Below are 26,113 nucleotides of genomic sequence, written 5' to 3'. Positions count from 1 at the left end.
ACGGTGTGGAGGGAGATTCACTCTGTGTCTGACCCCGGGAGTGTGTGATGGGACTGTGTGGAGGGAGATTCACTCTGTGTCCGACCCCGGGAGTGTGAGATGGGACGGTGTGGAGGGAGATTCACTCTGTGTCTGACCCCGGGAGTGTGTGATGGGACGGTGTGGAGGGAGATTCACTCTGTGTCTGACCCCGGGAGTGTGTGATGGGACGGTGTGGAGGGAGATTCACTCTGTGTCTGACCCCGGGAGTTTGTGATGGGACGGTGCGGAGGGAGATTCACTCTGTGTCTGACCCCGGGAGTGTGTGATGGGACGGTGTGGAGGGAGATTCACTCTGTGTCTGACCCCAGGAGTGTGTGATGGGACGGTGTGGAGGGAGGGTAACTCTGTGTCTGACCCCGGGAGTGTGTGATGGGACAGTGTGGAGGGAGATTCACTCTGTGTCTGACCCCGGGAGTGTGTGATGGGACGGTGCGGAGGGAGATTCACTCTGTGTCTGACCCCGGGAGTGTGTGATGGGACGGTGTGGAGGGAGATTCACTCTGTGTCTGACCCCGGGAGTGTGTGATGGGACGGTGTGGAGGGAGATTCACTCTGTGTCTGACCCCGGGAGTGTGTGATGGGACGGTGTGGAGGGAGATTCACTCTGTGTCTGACCCCAGGAGTGTGTGATGGGACGGTGTGGAGGGAGATTCACTCTGTGTCTGACCCCGGGAGTGTGTGATGGGACGGTGCGGAGGGAGATTCACTCTGTGTCTGACCCCAGGAGTGTGCTATGGGACGGTGGGGAGGGAGATTCACTCTGTGTCTGACCCCGGGAGTGTGTGATGGGACGGTGCGGAGGGAGATTCACTCTGTGTCTGACCCCGGGAGTGTGTGATGGGACGGTGTGGAGGGAGATTCACACTGTGTCTGACCCCGGGAGTGTGTGATGGGACGGTGTGGAGGGAGATTCACTCTGTGTCTGACCCCGGGAGTGTGTGATGGGACGGTGTGGAGGGAGATTCACTCCGTGTCTGACCCCGGGAGTGTGTGATGGGACGGTGTGGAGGGAGATTCACTCTGTGTCTGACCCCGGGAGTGTGTGATGGGACGGTGTGGAGGGAGATTCACTCTGTGTCTGACCCCGGGAGTGTGTGATGGGACGGTGTGGAGGGAGATTCACTCTGTGTCTGACCCCGGGAGTGTGTGGTGGGACAGTGTGGAGGGAGATTCACCCTGTGTCTGACCCCGGGAGTGTGTGATGGGACGGTGTGGAGGGAGATTCACTCTGTGTCTGACCCCGGGAGTGTGTGATGAGACGGTGTGGAGGGAGCTTCACTCTGTGTCTGACTCCGGGAGTGTGTGATGGGACGGTGTGGAGGGAGATTCACTCTGTGTCTGACCCCGGGAGTGTGTGATGGGACGGTGTGGAGGGAGATTCACTCTGTGTCTGACCCCGGGAGTGTGTGATGGGACGGTGTGGAGGGAGATTCACTCTGTGTCTGACCCCGGGAGGGTGTGATGGGACGGGGTGGAGGGAGATTCACTCTGTGTCTGACCCCGGGAGTGTGTGATGGGACGGTGTGGAGGGAGATTCACTCTGTGTCTGACCCCGGGAGTGTGTGATGGGACGGTGTGGAGGGAGATTCACTCTGTGTCTGACCCCGGGAGTGTGTGATGGGACAGTGTGGAGGGAGGGTAACTCTGTGTCTGACCCCGGGAGTGTGTGATGGGACAGTGTGGAGGGAGATTCATTCTGTGTCTGACCCCGGGAGTATGTGATGGGACGGTGTGGAGGGAGATTCACTCTGTGTCTGACCCCGGGAGTGTGTGATGGGACGGTGTGGAGGGAGATTCACTCTGTGTCTGACCCCAGGAGTGTGTGATGGGACGGTGTGGAGGGAGATTCACTCTGTGTCCGACCCCGGGAGTGTGTGATGGGACGGTGTGGAGGGAGATTCACTCTGTGTCTGACCCCAGGAGTGTGTGATGGGACGGTGTGGAGGGAGATTCACTCTGTGTCCGACCCCGGGAGTGTGTGATGGGACGGTGTGGAGGGAGATTCACTCTGTGTCTGACCCCAGGAGTGTGTGATGGGACGGTCTGGAGGGAGATTCACTCTGTGTCTGACCCCGGGAGTGTGTGATGGGACGGTGTGGAGGGAGATTCACTCTGTGTCTGACCCCAGGTTTCTGAGGAGGACATATTCAGCAACAATGAGGAAAGTTTTGAGTTCCAGGAATTCCTTCGGCTCTTGGGCGATCAGATCCAACTTCAGAATTTTATGGGGTAATTTTATGGGAACACGGACTGATTCACCCCCCTCTCTCTCTAACCCAGGGGTCGGTGGGACAGGGACGGGGAGGGGGGAACACGGACTGATTCACCCCCCTCTCTCTCTAACCCAGGGGACAGTGGGTCAGGGACGGGGAGGGGGGAACACAGACTGATTCACCCCACTCTCTCTAACCCAGGGGACGGTGGGACAGGGACGGGGAGGGGGAACACGGACTGATTCACCCCCTTCTCTCTAACCCAGGGGTCGGTGGGACAGGGATGGGGAGGGGGGAACACGGACTGATTCACCCCTCTCTCTCTAACCCAGGGGTCGGTGGGACAGGGTCGGGGAGGGGGGAACACGGACTGATTCACCCCTCTCTCTCTAACCCAGGGGTCGGTGGGACAGGGATGGGGAGGGGGGAACACGGACTGATTCACCCCCCTCTCTCTCTAACCCAGGGGTCGGTGGGACAGGGACGGGGAGGGGGGAACACGGACTGATTTACCCCCCTCTCTCTCTAACCCAGGGGTCGGTGGGACCTGGACGGGGAAGGGGGAACATGGACTGATTCACCCCCCCCTCTCGAACCCAGGGGTCGGTGGGACAGGGACGGGGAGGGGGGAACACGGACTGATTCACCCCCCTCTCTCTCTAACCCAGGGGTCGGTGGGACAGGGACGGGGAAGGGGGAACATGGACTGATTCACCCCCCTCTCTCGAACCCAGGGGTCGGTGGGACAGGGACGGGGAGGGGGGAACACGGACTGATTCACCCCCCTCTCTCTAACCCAGGGGTCGGTGGGACAGGGACGGGGAGGGGGGAACACGGACTGATTCACCCCCCTCTCTCTCTAACCCAGGGGTCGGTGGGACAGGGACGGGGAGGGGTTACCCAGGGGTCATTTACCCATCTCTTTCTGCGTTCCTTGTGCAGCTTTCGAGGGGGTCTGGACACCATCTTCGGCCAAACCGGATCAGAATCACGAAATTCCACGGCAATGAGATTATGTTCCATGTGGTCACAAAGCTGCCTTTCACCGCGGGAGACCCTCTGCAGGTCAGGGTCGAGGGTCGGGGACCTTGGTGTAGGAGGGTGGGACACACACACTGTGAGTGGAGGGGAGTGTCGAGGGACAGAGGGACCTCGGTGTAGGAGGGTGGGACACACACACAGTGAGTGGAGGGGAGTGTCGAGGGACAGAGGGACCTCGGTGTAGGAGGGTAGGACACACACACTGTGAGTGGTGGGGAGTGTCGAGGGACAGAGGGACCTCGGTGTAGGAGCGTGGGACACACACACTGTGAGTGGAGGGGAGTGTCAAGGGACAGAGGGACCTCGGTGTAGGAGGGTAGGACACACACACTGTGAGTGGAGGGGAGTGTCGAGGGTCGGGGACCTCGGTGTAGGAGGGTAGGACACACACACTGTGAGTGGAGGGGTGTGTTGAGGGACAGAGGGACCTCGGTGAAGGAGGGTAGGACACACACACTGTGACCGGTGGGGAGTGTCGAGGGACAGAGGGACCAAAGTGTAGGAGGGAAGGACACACACACTGTGAGAGGAGGGGAGTGTTGAGGGACAGGGGGACCGCGGTGTAGGAGGGTAGGACACACACACTGTGAGTGGAGGGGAGTGTCGAGGGACAGAGGGACCTCGGTGTAGGAGTGTAGGACACACACACTGAGAGTGGAGGGGAGTGTTGAGGGACAGGGGGACCTCGGTGTAGGAGGGTAGGACACACACACACTGTGAGTGGAGGGAAGTGTCGAGGGACAGAGGGACCTCGGTGTAGGAGGGTAGGACACACACACACTGTGAGTGGAGGGGAGTGTTGAGGGACAGGGGGACCTCGGTGTAGGAGGGTAGGACACACACACACTGTGAGTGGAGGGGAGTGCTGAGGGACAGAGGAACTTCGGTGTAGGAGGGTAGGACACACACACTGTGAGAGGAGGGGAGTGCTGAGGGACAGAGGGACCTCGGTGTAGGAGGGTAGGACACACACACAGTGAGTGGAGGGGAGTGTCGAGGGACAGAGGGACCTCGGTGTAGGAGGGTGGGACACACACACAGTGAGTGGAGGGGAGTGTCGAGGGACAGAGGGACCTCGGTGTAGGAGGGTAGGACACACACACTGTGAGTGGTGGGGAGTGTCGAGGGACAGAGGGACCTCGGTGTAGGAGGGTGGGACACACACACTGTGAGTGGAGGGGAGTGTCAAGGGACAGAGGGACCTCGGTGTAGGAGGGTAGGACACACACACTGTGAGTGGAGGGGAGTGTCGAGGGTCGGGGACCTCGGTGTAGGAGGGTAGGACACACACACTGTGAGTGGAGGGGTGTGTTGAGGGACAGAGGGACCTCGGTGTAGGAGGGTAGGACACACACACTGTGACCGGTGGGGAGTGTCGAGGGACAGAGGGACCTCAGTGTAGGACGGAAGGACACACACACTGTGAGTGGAGGGGAGTGTTCAGGGACAGGGGGACCTCGGTGTAGGAGGGTAGGACACACACACACTGTGAGTGGAGGGGAGTGTGGAGGGACAGAGGGACCTCGGTGTAGGAGTGTAGGACACACACACTGAGAGTGGAGGGGAGTGTTGAGGGACAGGGGGACCTCGGTGTAGGAGGGTAGGACACACACACACTGTGAGTGGAGGGGAGTGTCGAGGGACAGAGGGACCTCGGTGTAGGAGGGTAGGACACACACACACTGTGAGTGGAGGGGAGTGTTGAGGGACAGGGGGACCTCGGTGTAGGAGGGTAGGACACACCCACACTGTGAGTGGAGGGGAGTGCTGAGGGACAGAGGAACTTCGGTGTAGGAGGGTAGGACACACACACTGTGAGAGGAGGGGAGTGTCGAGGGTCGGGGACCTCGGTGTAGGAGGGTAGGACACACACACTGTGAGTGGAGGGGAGTGTTGAGGGACAGAGGGACCTCGGTGTAGGAGGGTAGGACACACACACTGTGACCGGTGGGGAGTGTCGAGGGACAGAGGGACCTCAGTGTAGGAGGGAAGGACACACACACTGTGAGAGGAGGGGAGTGTTGAGGGACAGGGGGACCTCGGTGTAGGAGGGTAGGACACACACACACTGTGAGTGGAGGGGAGTGTCGAGGGACAGAGGGACCTCGGTGTAGGAGGGTGGGAGACACACACAGTGAGTGGAGGGGAGTGTTGAGGGTCGGGGACCTCGGTGTACGAGGGTAGAACACACACACTGTGAGTGGAGGGGAGTGTTGAGGGACAGAGGGACCTCGGTGTAGGAGGGTAGGACACACACACTGTGAGTGGAGGGGAGTGTCGAGGGACAGAGGGACCTCGGTGTAGGAGGGTAGGATACACACACTGTGAGTGGAGGGGAGTGTCGAGGGTCGGGGACCTCGGTGTAGGAGGGTAGGACACACACACTGTGACCGGTGGGGAGTGTCGAGGGACAGAGGGACCTCAGTGTAGGAGGGAAGGACACACACACTGTGAGAGGAGGGGAGTGTTGAGGGACAGGGGGACCTCGGTGTAGGAGGGTAGGACACACACACACTGTGAGTGGAGGGGAGTGTCGAGGGACAGAGGGACCTCGGTGTAGGAGGGTGGGAGACACACACAGTGAGTGGAGGGGAGTGTTGAGGGTCGGGGACCTCGGTGTACGAGGGTAGAACACACACACTGTGAGTGGAGGGGAGTGTTGAGGGACAGAGGGACCTCGGTGTAGGAGGGTAGGACACACACACTGTGAGTGGAGGGGAGTGTCGAGGGACAGAGGGACCTCGGTGTAGGAGGGTAGGATACACACACTGTGAGTGGAGGGGAGTGTCGAGGGTCGGGGACCTCGGTGTAGGAGGGTAGGACACACACACTGTGAGTGGAGGGGAGTGTTGAGGGACAGAGGGACCTCGGTGTAGGAGGGTAGGACACACACACTGTGAGTGGAGGGGAGTGTCGAGGGACAGAGGGACCTCGGTGTAGGAGGGAAGGACACACACACTGTGAGAGGAGGGGAGTGTTGAGGGACAGGGGGACCTCGGTGTAGGAGGGTAGGACACACACACTGTGACCGGTGGGGAGTGTCGAGGGACAGAGGGACCTCAGTGTAGGAGGGAAGGACACACACACTGTGAGAGGAGGGGAGTGTTGAGGGACAGGGGGACCTCGGTGTAGGAGGGTAGGACACACACACTGTGAGAGGAGGGGAGTGTTGAGGGACAGGGGGACCTCGGTGTAGGAGGGTAGGACACACACACTCTGTGAGTGGAGGGGAGTGTCGAGGGACAGAGGGACCTCGGTGTAGGAGTGTAGGACACACACACTGAGAGTGGAGGGGAGTGTTGAGGGACAGGGGGACCTCGGTGTAGGAGGGTAGGACACACACACACTGTGAGTGGAGGGGAGTGTCGAGGGACAGAGGGACCTCGGTGTAGGAGGGTAGGACACACACACACTGTGAGTGGAGGGGAGTGTGGAGGGACAGGGGGACCTCGGTGTAGGAGGGTAGGACACACACACTGTGAGTGGTGGTGAGTGTCGAGGGACAGAGGGACCTCGGTGTAGGAGTGTAGGACACACACACTGAGAGTGGAGGGGAGTGTTGAGGGACAGGGGGACCTCGGTGTAGGAGGGTAGGACACACACACACTGTGAGTGGAGGGGACTGCTGAGGGACAGAGGGACCTCGGTGTAGGAGGGTAGGACACACACTGTCAGTGGAGGGGAGTGTCGAGGGACAGAGGGACCTCGGTGTAGGAGGGTAGGACACACACACTGTGAGTGGAGGGGAGTGTCGAGGGACAGAGGGACCTCGGTGTAGGAGGGTAGGACACACACACAGTGAGTGGAGGGGAGTGTCGAGGGACAGAGGGTCCTCGATGTACAAGGGTAGGACACACACACCGTGAACGGTGGGGAGTGTCGAGGGAGAGGGGGACCTCGGTGTACGAGTGTAGGACACAAACACACTGTGAGTGGAGGGGAGTGCTGAGGGACAGGGGGACCTCGGTGTAGGAGGGTAGGACACACACACTGTGAGTGGAGGGGAGTGTTGAGGGACAGAGGGACCTCGGTGCAGGAGGGTAGGTCACACACACTGTGAGTGGAGGGGAGTGTCGAGGGACAGAGGGACCTCAGTGTAGGAGGGTAGGACACACACACTGTGAGTGGAGGGGAGTGTCGAGGGACAGAGGGACCTCGGAGTACGAGGGTAGGACACACACACACTGTGAGTGGAGGGGAGTGTCGAGGGACAGAGGGACCTCGGTGTACGAGGGTAGGACACACACACTGTGAGTGGAGGGGAGTGTCGAGGGACAGAGGGACCTCGGTGTAGGAGGGTAGGATACACACACTGTGAGTGGAGGGGAGTGTTGAGGGACAGGGGGACCTCGGTGTAGGAGGGTAGGACACACACACACTGTGAGTGGAGGGGAGTGTCGAGGGACAGAGGGACCTCGGTGTAGGAGGGTAGGTCACACACACTGTAAACGATGGGGAGTGCGGAGGGACAGGGGACCTCGGTGTAGGAGGGTAGGACACACACACTGTGAGTGGAGGGGAGTGTCGAGGGACAGAGGGACCTCGGTGTAGGAGGGTAGGACACACACACTGTGAGAGGAGGGGAGTGCTGAGGGACAGGGGGACCTCGGTGTAGGAGGGTAGGACACACACACTGTGAGTGGAGGGGAGTGCTGAGGGACAGAGGGACCTCGGTGTAGGAGGGTAGGACACACACACAGTGAGTGGAGGGGAGTGCTGAGGGACAGAGGGACCTCGGTGTAGGAGGGTAGGACACACAGACACTGTGAGTGGGGGGGACTGCTGAGGGACAGGGGGACCTCGGTATAAGAGTGTAGGACACACACACCGTGAATGGTGGGGTGTGTCGAGGGACAGAGGGACCTCGGTGTAGGAGGGTAGGACACACACACAGTGAGTGGAGGGGAGTGTCGAGGGACAGAGGGACCTCAGTGTAGGAGGGTAGGACACACACACTGTGAGTGGTGGGGAGTGTCGAGGGACAGAGGGAACTCGGTGTCGGAGGGTAGGACACACACACACTGTGAGTGGAGGGGAGTGTTGAGGGACAGAGGGACCTCGGTGTAGGAGGGTAGGACACACACACTGTGAGTGGAGGGGAGTGTTGAGGGACAGAGGGACCTCGGTGTAGGAGGGTAGGACACACACACACAGTGAGTGGAGGGGAGTGTCGAGGGACAGAGGGACCTCGGTGTAGGAGGGTAGGACACACACACTGTGAGTGGTGGGGAGTGTCGAGGGACAGAGGGACCTCGGTGTCGGAGGGTAGGACACACACACACTGTGAGTGGAGGGGAGTGTTGAGGGACAGAGGGACCTCGGTGTAGGAGGGTAGGACACACACACAGTGAGTGGAGGGGAGTGTCGAGGGACAGAGGGACCTCGGTGTAGGAGGGTAGGACACACACACTGTGAGTGGAGGGGAGTGTCGATGGACAGAGGGACCTCGGTGTAGGAGGGTAGGACACACACACAGTGAGTGGAGGGGAGTGTCGAGGGACAGAGGGTCCTCGATGTACAAGGGTAGGACACACACACCGTGAACGGTGGGGAGTGTCGAGGGAGAGGGGGACCTCGGTGTACGAGTGTAGGACACAAACACACTGTGAGTGGAGGGGAGTGCTGAGGGACAGGGGGACCTCGGTGTAGGAGGGTAGGACACACACACTGTGAGTGGAGGGGAGTGTTGAGGGACAGAGGGACCTCGGTGCAGGAGGGTAGGTCACACACACTGTGAGTGGAGGGGAGTGTCGAGGGACAGAGGGACCTCAGTGTAGGAGGGTAGGACACACACACTGTGAGTGGAGGGGAGTGTCGAGGGACAGAGGGACCTCGGAGTACGAGGGTAGGACACACACACACTGTGAGTGGAGGGGAGTGTCGAGGGACAGAGGGACCTCGGTGTACGAGGGTAGGACACACACACTGTGAGTGGAGGGGAGTGTCGAGGGACAGAGGGACCTCGGTGTAGGAGGGTAGGATACACACACTGTGAGTGGAGGGGAGTGTTGAGGGACAGGGGGACCTCGGTGTAGGAGGGTAGGACACACACACACTGTGAGAGAAGGGGAGTGTTGAGGGACAGGGGGACCTCGGTGTAGGAGGGTAGGACACACACACACTGTGAGTGGAGGGGAGTGTCGAGGGACAGAGGGACCTCGGTGTAGGAGGGTAGGTCACACACACTGTAAACGATGGGGAGTGCGGAGGGACAGGGGACCTCGGTGTAGGAGGGTAGGACACACACACTGTGAGTGGAGGGGAGTGTCGAGGGACAGAGGGACCTCGGTGTAGGAGGGTAGGACACACACACTGTGAGAGGAGGGGAGTGCTGAGGGACAGGGGGACCTCGGTGTAGGAGGGTAGGACACACACACTGTGAGTGGAGGGGAGTGCTGAGGGACAGAGGGACCTCGGTGTAGGAGGGTAGGACACACACACAGTGAGTGGAGGGGAGTGCTGAGGGACAGAGGGACCTCGGTGTAGGAGGGTAGGACACACAGACACTGTGAGTGGGGGGGACTGCTGAGGGACAGGGGGACCTCGGTATAAGAGTGTAGGACACACACACCGTGAATGGTGGGGTGTGTCGAGGGACAGAGGGACCTCGGTGTAGGAGGGTAGGACACACACACAGTGAGTGGAGGGGAGTGTCGAGGGACAGAGGGACCTCGGTGTAGGAGGGTAGGACACACACACTGTGAGTGGTGGGGAGTGTCGAGGGACAGAGGGAACTCGGTGTCGGAGGGTAGGACACACACACACTGTGAGTGGAGGGGAGTGTTGAGGGACAGAGGGACCTCGGTGTAGGAGGGTAGGACACACACACTGTGAGTGGAGGGGAGTGTTGAGGGACAGAGGGACCTCGGTGTAGGAGGGTAGGACACACACACACAGTGAGTGGAGGGGAGTGTCGAGGGACAGAGGGACCTCGGTGTAGGAGGGTAGGACACACACACTGTGAGTGGTGGGGAGTGTCGAGGGACAGAGGGACCTCGGTGTCGGAGGGTAGGACACACACACACTGTGAGTGGAGGGGAGTGTTGAGGGACAGAGGGACCTCGGTGTAGGAGGGTAGGACACACACACAGTGAGTGGAGGGGAGTGTCGAGGGACAGAGGGACCTCGGTGTAGGAGGGTAGGACACACACACTGTGAGTGGAGGGGAGTGTCGAGGGACAGAGGGACCTCGGTGCAGGAGGGTAGGACACACACACAGTGAGTGGAGGGGAGTGTCGAGGGACAGAGGGTCCTCGATGTACAAGGGTAGGACACACACACCGTGAACGGTGGGGAGTGTCGAGGGAGAGGGGGACCTCGGTGTACGAGTGTAGGACACAAACACACTGTGAGTGGAGGGGAGTGCTGAGGGACAGGGGGACCTCGGTGTAGGAGGGTAGGACACACACACTGTGAGTGGAGGGGAGTGTTGAGGGACAGAGGGACCTCGGTGCAGGAGGGTAGGTCACACACACTGTGAGTGGAGGGGAGTGTCGAGGGACAGAGGGACCTCAGTGTAGGAGGGTAGGACACACACACTGTGAGTTGAGGGGAGTGTAGAGGGACAGAGGGACCTCGGAGTACGAGGGTAGGACACACACACACTGTGAGTGGAGGGGAGTGTCGAGGGACAGAGGGACCTCGGTGTAGGAGGGTAGGATACACACACTGTGAGTGGAGGGGAGTGTTGAGGGACAGGGGGACCTCGGTGTAGGAGGGTAGGACACACACACACTGTGAGAGAAGGGGAGTGTTGAGGGACAGGGGGACCTCGGTGTAGGAGGGTAGGACACACACACACTGTGAGTGGAGGGGAGTGTCGAGGGACAGAGGGACCTCGGTGTAGGAGGGTAGGTCACACACACTGTAAACGATGGGGAGTGCGGAGGGACAGGGGACCTCGGTGTAGGAGGGTAGGACACACACACTGTGAGTGGAGGGGAGTGTCGAGGGACAGAGGGACCTCGGTGTAGGAGGGTAGGACACACACACTGTGAGAGGAGGGGAGTGCTGAGGGACAGGGGGACCTCGGTGTAGGAGGGTAGGACACACACACTGTGAGTGGAGGGGAGTGCTGAGGGACAGAGGGACCTCGGTGTAGGAGGGTAGGACACACACACAGTGAGTGGAGGGGAGTGCTGAGGGACAGAGGGACCTCGGTGTAGGAGGGTAGGACACACAGACACTGTGAGTGGGGGGGACTGCTGAGGGACAGGGGGACCTCGGTATAAGAGTGTAGGACACACACACCGTGAATGGTGGGGTGTGTCGAGGGACAGAGGGACCTCGGTGTAGGAGGGTAGGACACACACACAGTGAGTGGAGGGGAGTGTCGAGGGACAGAGGGACCTCGGTGTAGGAGGGTAGGACACACACACTGTGAGTGGTGGGGAGTGTCGAGGGTCAGAGGGAACTCGGTGTCGGAGGGTAGGACACACACACACTGTGAGTGGAGGGGAGTGTTGAGGGACAGAGGGACCTCGGTGTAGGAGGGTAGGACACACACACTGTGAGTGGAGGGGAGTGTTGAGGGACAGAGGGACCTCGGTGTAGGAGGGTAGGACACACACACACAGTGAGTGGAGGGGAGTGTCGAGGGACAGAGGGACCTCGGTGTAGGAGGGTAGGACACACACACTGTGAGTGGTGGGGAGTGTCGAGGGACAGAGGGACCTCGGTGTCGGAGGGTAGGACACACACACACTGTGAGTGCAGGGGAGTGTCGAGGGACAGAGGGACCTCGGTGTAGGAGGGTAGGACACACACACAGTGAGTGGAGGGGAGTGTCGAGGGACAGAGGGACCTCGGTGTAGGAGGGTGGGACACACACACTGTGAACTGTGGGGAGTGTCGAGGGACAGGGGGACCTCGGTGTAGGAGGGTAGGACACACACACTGTGAACGGTGGGGAGTGCTGAGGGACAGGGGGACCTCGGTGTAGGAGGGTAGGACACACACACTGTGAGTGGTGGGGAGTGTCGAGGGACAGAGGGACCTCGGTGTCGGAGGGTAGGACACACACACACTGTGATAGGAGGGGAGTGTCGAGGGACAGAGGGACCTCGGTGTAGGAGGGTAGGACACACACACAGTGAGTGGAGGGGAGTGTCGAGGGACAGAGGGACCTCGGTGTAGGAGGGTAGGACACACACACTGTGAACGGTGGGGAGTGCTGAGGGACAGGGGGACCTCGGTGTAGGAGGGTGGGACACACACACAGTGAGTGGAGGGGAGTGTCGAGGGACAGAGGGACCTCGGTGTAGGAGGGAAGGACACACACAGTGAATGATGGGGATTGCTGAGGGTCAGAGGGACCTCGGCGTAGGAGGGTAGGACACACACACTGTGAGTGGAGGGGAGTGTCGAGGGACAGAGGGACCTCGGTGTACGAGGGTAGGACACACCCACTGTGAGTGGAGGGGAGTGCTGAGGGACAGAGGAACTTCGGTGTAGGAGGGTAGGACACACACACTGTGAGAGGAGGGGAGTGCTGAGGGACAGAGGGACCTCGGTGTAGGAGGGTGGGAGACACACACAGTGAGTGGAGGGGAGTGTCGAGGGTCGGGGACCTCGGTGTACGAGGGTAGAACACACACACTGTGAGTGGAGGGGAGTGTTGAGGGACAGAGGGACCTCGGTGTAGGAGGGTAGGACACACACACTGTGAGAGGAGGGGAGTGTCGAGGGACAGAGGGACCTCGGTGTAGGAGGGTAGGACACACACACTGTGAGTGGAGGGGAGTGTCGAGGGTCGGGGACCTCGGTGTAGGAGGGTAGGACACACACACTGTGAGTGGAGGGGAGTGTTGAGGGACAGAGGAACCTCGGTGTAGGAGGGTAGGACACACACACTGTGACCGGTGGGGAGTGTCGAGGGACAGAGGGACCTCAGTGTAGGAGGGTAGGACACACACACACTGTGAGTGGAGGGGAGTGTCGAGGGACAGAGGGACCTCGGTGTAGGAGTGTAGGACACACACACTGAGAGTGGAGGGGAGTGTTGAGGGACAGAGGGACCTCGGTGTAGGAGGGTAGGACACACACACACTGTGAGTGGAGGGGAGTGTCGAGGGACAGAGGGACCTCGGTGTAGGAGGGTAGGAGACACACACAGTGAGTGGAGGGGAGTGTCGAGGGACAGAGGGACCTCGGTGTAGGAGGGAAGGACACACACACTGTGAGTGGTGGGGAGTGTCGAGGGACAGAGGGACCTCGGTGTCGGAGGGTAGGACACACACACACTGTGAGTGGAGGGGAGTGTTGAGGGACAGAGGGACCTCGGTGTAGGAGGGTAGGACACACACACACTGTGAGTGGAGGGGAGTGTTGAGGGACAGAGGGACCTCGGTGTAGGAGGGTAGGACACACACACACTGTGAGTGGAGGGGAGTGTTGAGGGACAGAGGGACCTCGGTGTAGGAGGGTAGGACACACACACACAGTGAGTGGAGGGGAGTGTCGAGGGACAGAGGGACCTCGGTGTAGGAGGGTAGGACACACACACTGTGAGTGGAGGGGAGTGTTGAGGGACAGAGGGACCTCGGTGTAGGAGGGTAGGACACACACACAGTGAGTGGAGGGGAGTGTCGAGGGACAGAGGGACCTCGGTGTAGGAGGGTGGGACACACACACTGTGAACGGTGGGGAGTGTCGAGGGACAGAGGGACCTCGGTGTAGGAGGGTAGGACACACACACAGTGAGTGGAGGGGTGTGCTGAGGGACAGGGGGACCTCGGTGTAGGAGGGTAGGACACACACACTGTGAACGGTGGGGAGTGCTGAGGGACAGGGGGACCTCGGTGTAGGAGGGTAGGACACACACACTGTGAGTGGTGGGGATTGTCGAGGGACAGAGGGACCTCGGTGTCGGAGGGTAGGACGCACACACACTGTGATAGGAGGGGAGTGTCGAGGGACAGAGGGACCTCGGTGTAGGAGGGTAGGACACACACACAGTGAGTGGAGGGGAGTGTCGAGGGACAGAGGGACCTCGGTGTAGGAGGGTAGGACACACACACTGTGAACGGTGGGGAGTGCTGAGGGACAGGGGGACCTCGGTGTAGGAGGGTGGGACACACACACAGTGAGTGGAGGGGAGTGTCGAGGGACAGAGGGACCTCGGTGTAGGAGGGAAGGACACACACAGTGAATGATGGGGATTGCTGAGGGTCAGAGGGACCTCGGCGTAGGAGGGTAGGACACACACACTGTGAGTGGAGGGGAGTGTCGAGGGACAGAGGGACCTCGGTGTAGGAGGGTAGGACACACACACTGTGAGTGGAGGGGAATGCTGAGGGACAGAGGGAGCTCGGTGTAGGAGGGTGGGACACACACAGTGAGTGGTGGGGAGTGTCGAGGGACAGAGGGACCTCGGTGTAGGAGGGTAGGACACACACACACTGTGAGTGGTGGGGAGTGTCGAGGGACAGAGGGACCTCGGTGTCGGAGGGTAGGACGCACACACACTGTGATAGGAGGGGAGTGTCGAGGGACAGAGGGACCTCGGTGTAGGAGGGTAGGACACACACACAGTGAGTGGAGGGGAGTGTCGAGGGACAGAGGGACCTCGGTGTAGGAGGGTAGGACACACACACTGTGAACGGTGGGGAGTGCTGAGGGACAGGGGGACCTCGGTGTAGGAGGGTGGGACACACACACAGTGAGTGGAGGGGAGTGTCGAGGGACAGAGGGACCTCGGTGTAGGAGGGAAGGACACACACAGTGAATGATGGGGATTGCTGAGGGTCAGAGGGACCTCGGCGTAGGAGGGTAGGACACACACACTGTGAGTGGAGGGGAGTGTCGAGGGACAGAGGGACCTCGGTGTAGGAGGGTAGGACACACACACTGTGAGTGGAGGGGAATGCTGAGGGACAGAGGGAGCTCGGTGTAGGAGGGTGGGACACACACAGTGAGTGGTGGGGAGTGTCGAGGGACAGAGGGACCTCGGTGTAGGAGGGTAGGACACACACACACTGTGAGTGGAGGGGAGTGATGAGCGACAGAGGTACCTCGGTGTAGGAGGGTAGGACACACACACAGTGAGTGGAGGGGAGTGTGGAGGGACAGAGGGACCTCGGTGTAGGAGGGTAGGACACACACACTGTGAGTAGAGGGGAGTGTTGAGGGACAGAGGGACCTCGGTGTAGGAGGGTAGGACACACACACTGTGACCGGTGGGGAGTGTCGAGGGACAGAGGGACCTCGGTGTAGGAGGGTAGGACACACACACTGTGAGTGGAGGGGAGTGCTGAGGGACAGAGGGACATCGGTGTAGGAGGGTAGGACACACACACTGTGAGTGGAGGGGAGTGCTGAGGGACAGAGGGACCTCGGTGTAGGAGGGTAGGACACACAGTGAGTGGAGGGGAGTGTGGAGGGACAGGGGGACCTCGGTGTAGGAGGGTAGGACACACACACTGTGAGTGGAGGGGAGTGTCGAGGGACAGAGGGACCTCGGTGTATGTGGGTAGGGCACACACACAGTGAGGGGAGGGGAGTGTTGAGGGACAGAGGGGCCTCGGTGTATGAGGATAGGACACACACACTGTGAACGGTGGGGAGTGTCGAGGGACAGAGGGACCTCGATGTAGGTGGGTAGGACACACACACTGTGAGTGGAGGGGAGTGTTGAGGGACAGAGGGACCTCAGTGTACGAGGGTAGAACACACACACTCTGAGTGGAGGGGAGTGTTGAGGGACAGAGGGACCTCGGTGTACGAGGGTAGAACACACACACTGTGAGTGGAGGGGAGTGTCGAGGGACAGAGGGACCTCGGTGTAGGAGGGTAGGACACACACACTGAGAGTGGAGGGGAGTGTTGAGGGACAGGGGGACCTCGGTGTAGGAGGGTAGGACACACACACACTGTGAGTGGAGGGGAGTGTCGAGGGACAGAGGGACCTCGGTGTAGGAGGGTAGGACACACACACACTGTGAGTGGAGGGGAGTGTTGAGGGACAGGGGGACCTCGGTGTAGGAGGGTAGGACACACACACACTGTGAGTGGAGGGGAGTGCTGAGGGACAGAGGAACTTCGGTGTAGGAGGGTAGGACTCACACACTGTGAGAGGAGGGGAGTGCTGAGGGACAGAGGGACCTCGGTGTAGGAGGGTGGGAGACACACACAGTGAGTGGAGGGGAGTGTTGAGGGTCGGGGACCTCGGTGTACGAGGGTAGAACACACACACTGTGAGTGGAGGGGAGTGTTGAGGGACAGAGGGACCTCGGTGTAGGAGGGTAGGACACACACACTGTGAGTGGAGGGGAGTGTCGAGGGACAGAGGGACCTCGGTGTAGGAGGGTAGGATACACACACTGTGAGTGGAGGGGAGTGTCGAGGGTCGGGGACCTCGGTGTAGGAGGGTAGGACACACACACTGTGAGTGGAGGGGAGTGTTGAGGGACAGAGGGACCTCGGTGTAGGAGGGTAGGACACACACACTGTGACCGGTGGGGAGTGTCGAGGGACAGAGGGACCTCAGTGTAGGAGGGAAGGACACACACACTGTGAGAGGAGGGGAGTGTTGAGGGACAGGGGGACCTCGGTGTAGGAGGGTAGGACACACACACACTGTGAGTGGAGGGGAGTGTCGAGGGACAGAGGGACCTCGGTGTAGGAGGGTGGGAGACACACACAGTGAGTGGAGGGGAGTGTTGAGGGTCGGGGACCTCGGTGTACGAGGGTAGAACACACACTGTGAGTGGAGGGGAGTGTTGAGGGACAGAGGGACCTCGGTGTAGGAGGGTAGGACACACACACTGTGAGTGGAGGGGAGTGTCGAGGGACAGAGGGACCTCGGTGTAGGAGGGTAGGATACACACACTGTGAGTGGAGGGGAGTGTCGAGGGTCGGGGACCTCGGTGTAGGAGGGTAGGACACACACACTGTGACTGGAGGGGAGTGTTGAGGGACAGAGGGACCTCGGTGTAGGAGGGTAGGACACACACACTGTGAGTGGAGGGGAGTGTCGAGGGACAGAGGGACCTCGGTGTAGGAGGGAAGGACACACACACTGTGAGAGGAGGGGAGTGTTGAGGGACAGGGGGACCTCGGTGTAGGAGGGTAGGACACACACACTGTGACCGGTGGGGAGTGTCGAGGGACAGAGGGACCTCAGTGTAGGAGGGAAGGACACACACACTGTGAGAGGAGGGGAGTGTTGAGGGACAGGGGGACCTCGGTGTAGGAGGGTAGGACACACACACTGTGAGAGGAGGGGAGTGTTGAGGGACAGGGGGACCTCGGTGTAGGAGGGTAGGACACACACACACTGTGAGTGGAGGGGAGTGTCGAGGGACAGAGGGACCTCGGTGTAGGAGTGTAGGACACACACACTGAGAGTGGAGGGGAGTGTTGAGGGACAGGGGGACCTCGGTGTAGGAGGGTAGGACACACACACACTGTGAGTGGAGGGGAGTGTCGAGGGACAGAGGGACCTCGGTGTAGGAGGGTAGGACACACACACACTGTGAGTGGAGGGGAGTGTGGAGGGACAGGGGGACCTCGGTGTAGGAGGGTAGAACACACACACAGTGAATGATGGGGATTGCTGAGGGTCAGAGGGACCTCGGTGTAGGAGGGAAGGACACACACTGTGAGTGGTGGTGAGTGTCGAGGGACAGAGGGACCTCGGTGTAGGAGGGTAGAACACACACACAGTGAATGATGGGGATTGCTGAGGGACAGAGTGACCTCGGTGTAGGAGGGAAGGACACACACTGTGAGTGGTGGTGAGTGTCGAGGGACAGAGGGACCTCGGTGTAGGAGTGTAGGACACACACACTGAGAGTGGAGGGGAGTGTTGAGGGACAGGGGGACCTCGGTGTAGGAGGGTAGGACACACACACACTGTGAGTGGAGGGGACTGCTGAGGGACAGAGGGACCTCGGTGTAGGAGGGTAGGACACACACTGTGAGTGGAGGGGAGTGTTGAGGGACAGAGGGACCTCGGTGTAGGAGGGTAGGACACACACACTGTGAGTGGAGGGGAGTGTCGAGGGACAGAGGGACCTCGGTGTAGGAGGGTAGGACACACACACAGTGAGTGGAGGGGAGTGTCGAGGGACAGAGGGTCCTCGATGTACAAGGGTAGGACACACACACCGTGAACGGTGGGGAGTGTCGAGGGAGAGGGGGACCTCGGTGTACGAGTGTAGGACACAAACACACTGTGAGTGGAGGGGAGTGCTGAGGGACAGGGGGACCTCGGTGTAGGAGGGTAGGACACACACACTGTGAGTGGAGGGGAGTTTTGAGGGACAGAGGGACCTCGGTGCAGGAGGGTAGGTCACACACACTGTGAGTGGAGGGGAGTGTCGAGGGACAGAGGGACCTCGGTGTAGGAGGGTAGGACACACACACTGTGAGAGGAGGGGAGTGTCAAGGGACAGAGGGACCTCGGTGTAGGAGGGTAGGACACACACACTGTGAGTGGAGGGGAGTGTCGAGGGTCGGGGACCTCGGTGTAGGAGGGTAGGACACACACACTGTGAGTGGAGGGGAGTGTTGAGGGACAGAGGAACCTCGGTGTAGGAGGGTAGGACACACACACTGTGACCGGTGGGGAGTGTCGAGGGACAGAGGGACCTCGGTGTAGGAGGGTAGGACACACACACACTGTGAGTGGAGGGGAGTGTTGAGGGACAGAGGGACATCGGTGTAGGAGGGTAGGACACACACACTGTGAGTGGAGGGGAGTGCTGAGGGACAGAGGGACCTCGGTGTAGGAGGGTAGGACACACAGTGAGTGGAGGGGAGTGTGGAGGGACAGGGGGACCTCGGTGTAGGAGGGTAGGACACACACACTGTGAGTGGAGGGGAGTGTCGAGGGACAGAGGGACCTCGGTGTATGTGGGTAGGGCACACACACAGTGAGGGGAGGGGAGTGTTGAGGGACAGAGGGGCCTCGGTGTATGAGGATAGGACACACACACTGTGAACGGTGGGGAGTGTCGAGGGACAGAGGGACCTCGATGTAGGTGGGTAGGTCACACACACTGTGAGTGGAGGGGAGTGTCGAGGGACAGAGGGACCTCGGTGTAGGAGGGTAGGACACACACACAGTGAGTGGTGGGGAGGTGTCGAGGGACAGAGGGACCTCGGTGTCGGAGGGTAGGACACACACACACAGTGAGTGGAGGGGAGTGTCGAGGGACAGAGGGACCTCGGTGTAGGAGGGAAGGACACACACACTGTGAGTGGTGGGGAGTGTCGAGGGACAGAGGGACCTCGGTGTCGGAGGGTAGGACACACACACACTGTGAGTGGAGGGGAGTGTTGAGGGACAGAGGGACCTCGGTGTAGGAGGGTAGGACACACACACACTGTGAGTGGAGGGGAGTGTTGAGGGACAGAGGGACCTCGGTGTAGGAGGGTAGGACACACACACACTGTGAGTGGAGGGGAGTGTTGAGGGACAGAGGGACCTCGGTGTAGGAGGGTAGGACACACACACACAGTGAGTGGAGGGGAGTGTCGAGGGACAGAGGGACCTCGGTGTAGGAGGGTAGGACACACACACTGTGAGTGGAGGGGAGTGTCGAGGGACAGAGGGACCTCGGTGTAGGAGGGAAGGACACACACACTGTGAGTGGTGGGGAGTGTCGAGGGACAGAGGGACCTCGGTGTCGGAGGGTAGGACACACACACACTGTGAGTGGAGGGGAGTGTTGAGGGACAGAGGGACCTCGGTGTAGGAGGGTAGGACACACACACACTGTGATTGGAGGGGAGTGTTGAGGGACAGAGGGACCTCGGTGTAGGAGGGTAGGACACACACACACTGTGAGTGGAGGGGAGTGTTGAGGGACAGAGGGACCTCGGTGTAGGAGGGTAGGACACACACACACAGTGAGTGGAGGGGAGTGTCGAGGGACAGAGGGACCTCGGTGTAGGAGGGTAGGACACACACACTGTGAGTGGTGGGGAGTGTCCAGGGACAGAGGGACCTCGGTGTCGGAGGGTAGGACACACACACACTGTGAGTGGAGGGGAGTGTTGAGGGACAGAGGGACCTCGGTGTAGGAGGGTAGGACACACACACAGTGAGTGGAGGGGAGTGTCGAGGGACAGAGGGACCTCGGTGTAGGAGGGTAGGACACACACACAGTGAACGGTGGGGAGTGTCGAGGGACAGAGGGACCTCGGTGTAGGAGGGTAGGACACACACACAGTGAGTGGAGGGGTGTGCTGAGGGACAGGGGGACCTCGGTGTAGGAGGGTAGGACACACACACTGTGAACGGTAGGGAGTGCTGAGGGACAGGGCGACCTCGGTGTAGGAGGGTAGGACACACACACTGTGAGTGGTGGGGAGTGTCGAGGGACAGAGGGACCTCGGTGTCGGAGGGTAGGACGCACACACACTGTGATAGGAGGGGAGTGTCGAGGGACAGAGGGACCTCGGTGTAGGAGGGTAGGACGCACACACAGTGAGTGGAGGGGAGTGTCGAGGGACAGAGGGACCTCGGTGTAGGAGGGTAGGACACACACACTGTGAACGGTGGGGAGTGCTGAGGGACAGGGGGACCTCGGTGTAGGAGGGTGGGACACACACACAGTGAGTGGAGGGGAGTGTCGAGGGACAGAGGGACCTCGGTGTAGGAGGGAAGGACACACACAGTGAATGATGGGGATTGCTGAGGGTCAGAGGGACCTCGGTGTATGAGGGTAGGACACACACACTGTGAGTGGTGGTGAGTGTCGAGGGACAGAGGGACCTCGGTGTAGGAGGGTGGGACACACACACTGTGAGTGGAGGGGAGTGTCGAGGGACAGAGGGACCTCGGTGTACGAGGGTAGGACACACACACTGTGAGTGGAGGGGAATGCTGAGGGACAGAGGGAGCTCAGTGTAGGAGGGTGGGACACACACAGTGAGTGGAGGGGAGTGTCGAGGGACAGAGGGACCTCGGTGAAGGAGGGTAGGACACACACACAGTGAGTGGAGGGGAGTGCTGAGGGACAGAGGGAAATCGGTGTAGGAGGGTAGGACACACACACTGTGAGTGGAGGGGAGTGTCGAGGGACAGAGGGACATCGGTGTAGGAGGGTAGGACACACACACTGTGAGTGGAGGGGAGTGCTGAGGGACAGAGGGAAATCGGTGTAGGAGGGTAGGACACACACACTGTGAGTGGAGGGGAGTGCTGAGGGACAGGGGGACCTCGGTGTAGGAGGGTAGGACACACACACTGTGAATGGTGGGGAGTGCTGAGGGACAGAGGGACCTCGGTGTAGGAGGGTAGGAAACACACACACTGTGAGTGGAGGGGAGTGTCGAGGGACAGAGGGACATCGGTGTAGGAGGGTAGGACACACACACTGTGAGTGGAGGGGAGTGCTGAGGGACAGAGGGAAATCGGTGTAGGAGGGTAGGACACACACACTGTGAGTGGAGGGGAGTGCTGAGGGACAGGGGGACCTCGGTGTAGGAGGGTAGGACACACACACTGTGAATTGTGGGGAGTGTCGAGGGGCAGAGGGACCTCGGTGTACGAGGGTTGGACACACACACTGTGAGTGGAGGGGAGTGTCGAGGGACAGAGGGACCTCGGTGTAGGAGTGTAGGACACACACACAGTGAACGGTGGGGACTGTCGAGGGACAGAGGGACCTCGGTGTATGTGGGTAGGGCACACACACAGTGAGGGGAGGGGAGTGTTGAGGAACAGAGGGGCCTCGGTGTATGAGGATAGGACACACACACTGTGAACGGTGGGGAGTGTCGAGGGACAGAGGGACCTCGGTGTAGGTGGGAAGGACACACACACTGTGAGTGGAGGGGAGTGTTGAGGGACAGAGGGACCTCAGTGTACGAGGGTAGAACACACACACTCTGAGTGGAGGGGAGTGTTGAGGGACAGAGGGACCTCGGTGTACGAGGGTAGAACACACACAATGTGAGTGGAGGGGAGTGTCGAGGGACAGAGGGACCTCGGTGTAGGAGGGTAGGACACACACTGTGAACGATGGGGAGTGCTGAGGGACATGGGGACCTCGGTATAGGAGGGTAGGACACACACTGTGAGTGGAGGGGAGTGCTGAGGGACAGAGGGACCTCGGTGTAGGTGGGTAGGACACACACTGTGAACGTTCGGGAGTGTTGAGGGACAGAGGGACCTCGGTGTACGAGGGTAAGACACACACAGTCTAGGAGCAGAGGACACAGATATAGTGGATGTGGAGAGGATGTTTCCTGTAGTGGGGGAGTCTAGGACCAGAGGACACAGATAGAGTGGATGTGGAGAGGATGTTTCCTGTAGTGGGGGAGTCTAGGACCAGAGGACACAGATAGAGTGGATGTGGAGAGGATGTTTCCTATAGTGGGGGAGTCTAGGACCAGAGGACACAGATAGAGTGGATGTGGAGAGGATGTTTCCTATAGTGGGGGAGTCGAGGACCAGAGGACACAGATAGAGTGGATGTGGAGAGGATGTTTCCTATAGTGGGGGAGTCTAGGACCAAAGGACACAGATCGAGTGGATGTGGAGAGGATGTTTCCTGTAGTGGGGGAGTCTAGGACCAGAGGACACAAATAGAGTGGATGTGGAGAGGATGTTTCCTATAGTGGGGGAGTCTAGGACCAGAGGACACAGATAGAGTGGATGTGGAGAGGATGTTTCCTATAGTGGGGGAGTCGAGGACCAGAGGACACAGATAGAGTGGATGTGGAGAGGATGTTTCCTATAGTGGGGGAGTCTAGGACCAAAGGACACAGATCGAGTGGATGTGGAGAGGATGTTTCCTGTGGTGGGGGAGTCTAGGACCAGAGGACACAGATAGAGTGGATGTGGAGAGGATGTTTCCTGTAGTGGGGGAGTCTAGGACTAGAGGACACAGATAGAGTGAATGTGGAGAGGATGTTTCCTGTGGTGGGGGTGTCTAGGACCAGAGGACACAGATAGAGTGGATGTGGAGAGGATGTTTCATGTAGTGGGGGAGTCTAGGACCAGAGGACACAGATAGAGTGGATGTGGAGAGGATGTTTCCTGTAGTGGGGGAGTCTAGGACCAGAGGACACAGATAGAGTGGATGTGGAGAGGATGTTTCCTAACGTGGGGGAGTCTAGGACCAGAGGACACAGATAGAGTGGATGTGGAGAGGATGTTTCCTGTAGTGGGGGAGTCTAGGACCAGAGGACACAGATAGAGTGGATGTGGAGAGGATGTTTCCTATAGTGGGGGAGTCTAGAACCAGAGGACACAGATAGAGTGGATGTGGAGAGGATGTTTCCTATCGTGGGGGAATCTAGGACCAGAGGACACAGATAGAGTGGATGTGGAGAGGATGTTTCCTATAGTGGGGGAGTCTAGAACCAGAGGACACAGATAGAGTGGATGTGGAGAGGATGTTTCCTATCGTGAGCGAGTCTAGGACCAGAGGACACAGATAGAGTGGATGTGGAGAGGATGTTTCCTGTAGTTGGGGAGACTAGGACCAGAGGACACAGATAGAGTGGATGTGGAGAGGATGTTTCCTGTAGTGGGGGAGTCTAGGACCAGAGGACACAGATAGAGTGGATGTGGAGAGGATGTTTCCTGTACTGGGGGAGTCTAGAACCAGAGGACACAGATGGAGTGGATGTGGAGAGGATGTTTCCTGTAGTTGGGGAGTCTAGGACCAGAGGGCACAGATAGAGTTGATGTGGAGAGGATGTTTCCTACAGTGGGGGAGACTAGGACCAGAGGACACAGATAGAGTGGATGTGGAGAGGATGTTTCCTATAGTGGGGGAGTCCAGGACCAGAGGACACAGATAGAGTGGATGTGGAGAGGATGTTTCCTATGGGAGGGCAGTCTAGGACCAGAGGACACAGACAGAGTGGATGTGGAGAGGATGTTTCCCCTGGTGGGGGAGTCTAGGACCAGAGGACACAGATAGAGTGGATGTGGAGAGGATATTTCCTGTAGTGGGGGAGTCTAGGACCAGAGGACACAGAGAGAGTGGATGTGGAGAGGATGTTTCCTATCGTGGGGGCGTCTAGGACCAGAGGACACAGATAGAGTGGATGTGGAGAGGATATTTCCTGTAGTGGGGGGGGTCTACGACCAGAGGACAGAGATAGAGTGGATGTGGAGAGGATAATTCCTGTAGTCGGGGAGACTAGGACCAGAGGACACAGATAGAGTGGATATGGAGAGGATGTTTCCTGTAGTGGGGGGAGTCTAGGACCAGAGGACACTGATAGAGTGGATGTGGAGAGGATGTTTCCTGTAGTGGGGGGAGTCTAGGACCAGAGGACACAGATAGAGTGGATGTGGAGAGGATGTTTCCGGTAGTGGTGGGAGGCTAGGACCAGAGGACACTGATAGAGTGGATGTGGAGAGGATGTTTCCTGTAGTGGGGGGAGTCTAGGACCAGAGGACACAGATAGAGAGGATGTGGAGAGGATGTTTCCTATAGTGGGGGAGTCTAGGACCAGAGGACACAGATAGAGTGGATGTGGAGAGGATGTTTCCTATAGTGGGGTAGTCCAGGACCAGAGGACACAGATAGAGTGGATGTGGAGAGGATGTTTCCTATAGTGGGGGGAGTCTAGGACCAGAGGACGCAGATAGAGTGGATGTGGAGACGATGTTCCCCCTGGTGGGGGAGTCTAGGACCAGAGGACACAGATAGAGTGGATGTGGAGAGGATGTTTCCTATAGTGGGGGAGTCTAGAACCAGAGGACACAGATAGAGTGAATGTGGAGAGGATGTTTCCAGTGGTGGGGGTGTCTAGGACCAGAGGACACAGATAGAGTGGATGTGGAGAGGATGTTTCATGTAGTGGGGGAGTCTAGGACCAGAGGACACAGATAGAGTGGATGTGGAGAGGATGTTTCCTGTAGTGGGGGAGTCTAGGACCAGAGGACACAGATAGAGTGGATGTGGAGAGGATGTTTCCTGTAGTGGGGGTGTCTAGGACCAGAGGACACAGATAGAGTGGATGTGGAGAGGATGTTTCCTGTAGTGGGGGAGTCTAGGACCAGAGGACACAGATAGAGTGGATGTGGAGAGGATGTTTCCTATAGTGGGGGGAGTCTAGGACCAGAGGACGCAGATAGAGTGGATGTGGAGACGATGTTCCCCCTGGTGGGGGAGTCTAGGACCAGAGGACACAGATAGAGTGGATGTGGAGAGGATGTTTCCTGTAGTGGGGGGAGTCTAGGACCAGAGGACACAGATAGAGTGGATGTGGAGAATATGTTTCCTGTAGTGGGGGACTCTAGGACCAGAGGACACAGATAGAGTGGATGTGGAGAGGATGTTTCCTGTACTGGGGGAGTCTAGAACCAGAGGACACAGATAGAGTGGATGTGGAGAGGATGTTTTCTATCGTGGGGGAATCTAGGACCAGAGGACACAGATAGAGTGGATGTGGAGAGGATGTTTCCTGTAGTGGGGGAGACTAGGACCAGAGGACACAGATAGAGTGGATGTGGAGAGGATGTTTCCTGTAGTGGGGGACTCTAGGACCAGAGGACACAGATAGAGTGGATGTGGAGAGGATGTTTCCTGTACTGGGGGAGTCTAGAACCAGAGGACACAGATAGAGTGGTTGTGGAGAGGATGTTTCCTATAGTGGGGGAGACTAGGACCAGAGGGCACAGATAGAGTGGATGTGGAGAGGATGTTTCCTATAGTGGGGGAGACTAGGACCAGAGGACACAGATAGAGTGGATGTGGAGAGGATGTTTCCTATAGTGGGGGAGTCCAGGACCAGAGGACACAGATAGAGTGGATGTGGAGAGGATGTTTCCGGTAGTGGGGGAGTCTAGGACCAGAGGACACTGATAGAGTGGATGTGGAGAGGATGTTTCCTATGGGAGG

General features: G+C 59.2%; 1 protein-coding gene across 1 annotated transcript in view; it reads left to right on the top strand.

Moving 5' to 3' along the window:
• Positions 1-2,174: 2,174 nt before the first annotated feature.
• Positions 2,175-26,113, top strand: part of LOC132386570 (rap1 GTPase-activating protein 2-like) — a gene marked incomplete at its 3' end in the record, with an annotated part of 56,045 nt that continues 32,106 nt past the window's right edge. The window contains exons 1-2 of the mRNA XM_059958850.1: positions 2,175-2,271; positions 3,198-3,320. Coding sequence (XP_059814833.1) covers positions 3,270-3,320 — 51 coding nt within the window. The remainder of the gene's footprint in view (positions 2,272-3,197; positions 3,321-26,113) is intronic.

The sequence above is a fragment of the Hypanus sabinus genome, unplaced genomic scaffold, assembly GCF_030144855.1.
Source record: "Hypanus sabinus isolate sHypSab1 unplaced genomic scaffold, sHypSab1.hap1 scaffold_1216, whole genome shotgun sequence".
Classification (NCBI taxonomy): domain Eukaryota; kingdom Metazoa; phylum Chordata; class Chondrichthyes; order Myliobatiformes; family Dasyatidae; genus Hypanus; species Hypanus sabinus.
The sequence above is the reverse complement of the archived record's forward strand: the minus strand, read 5'-3'. Positions and strand labels throughout refer to the sequence as shown.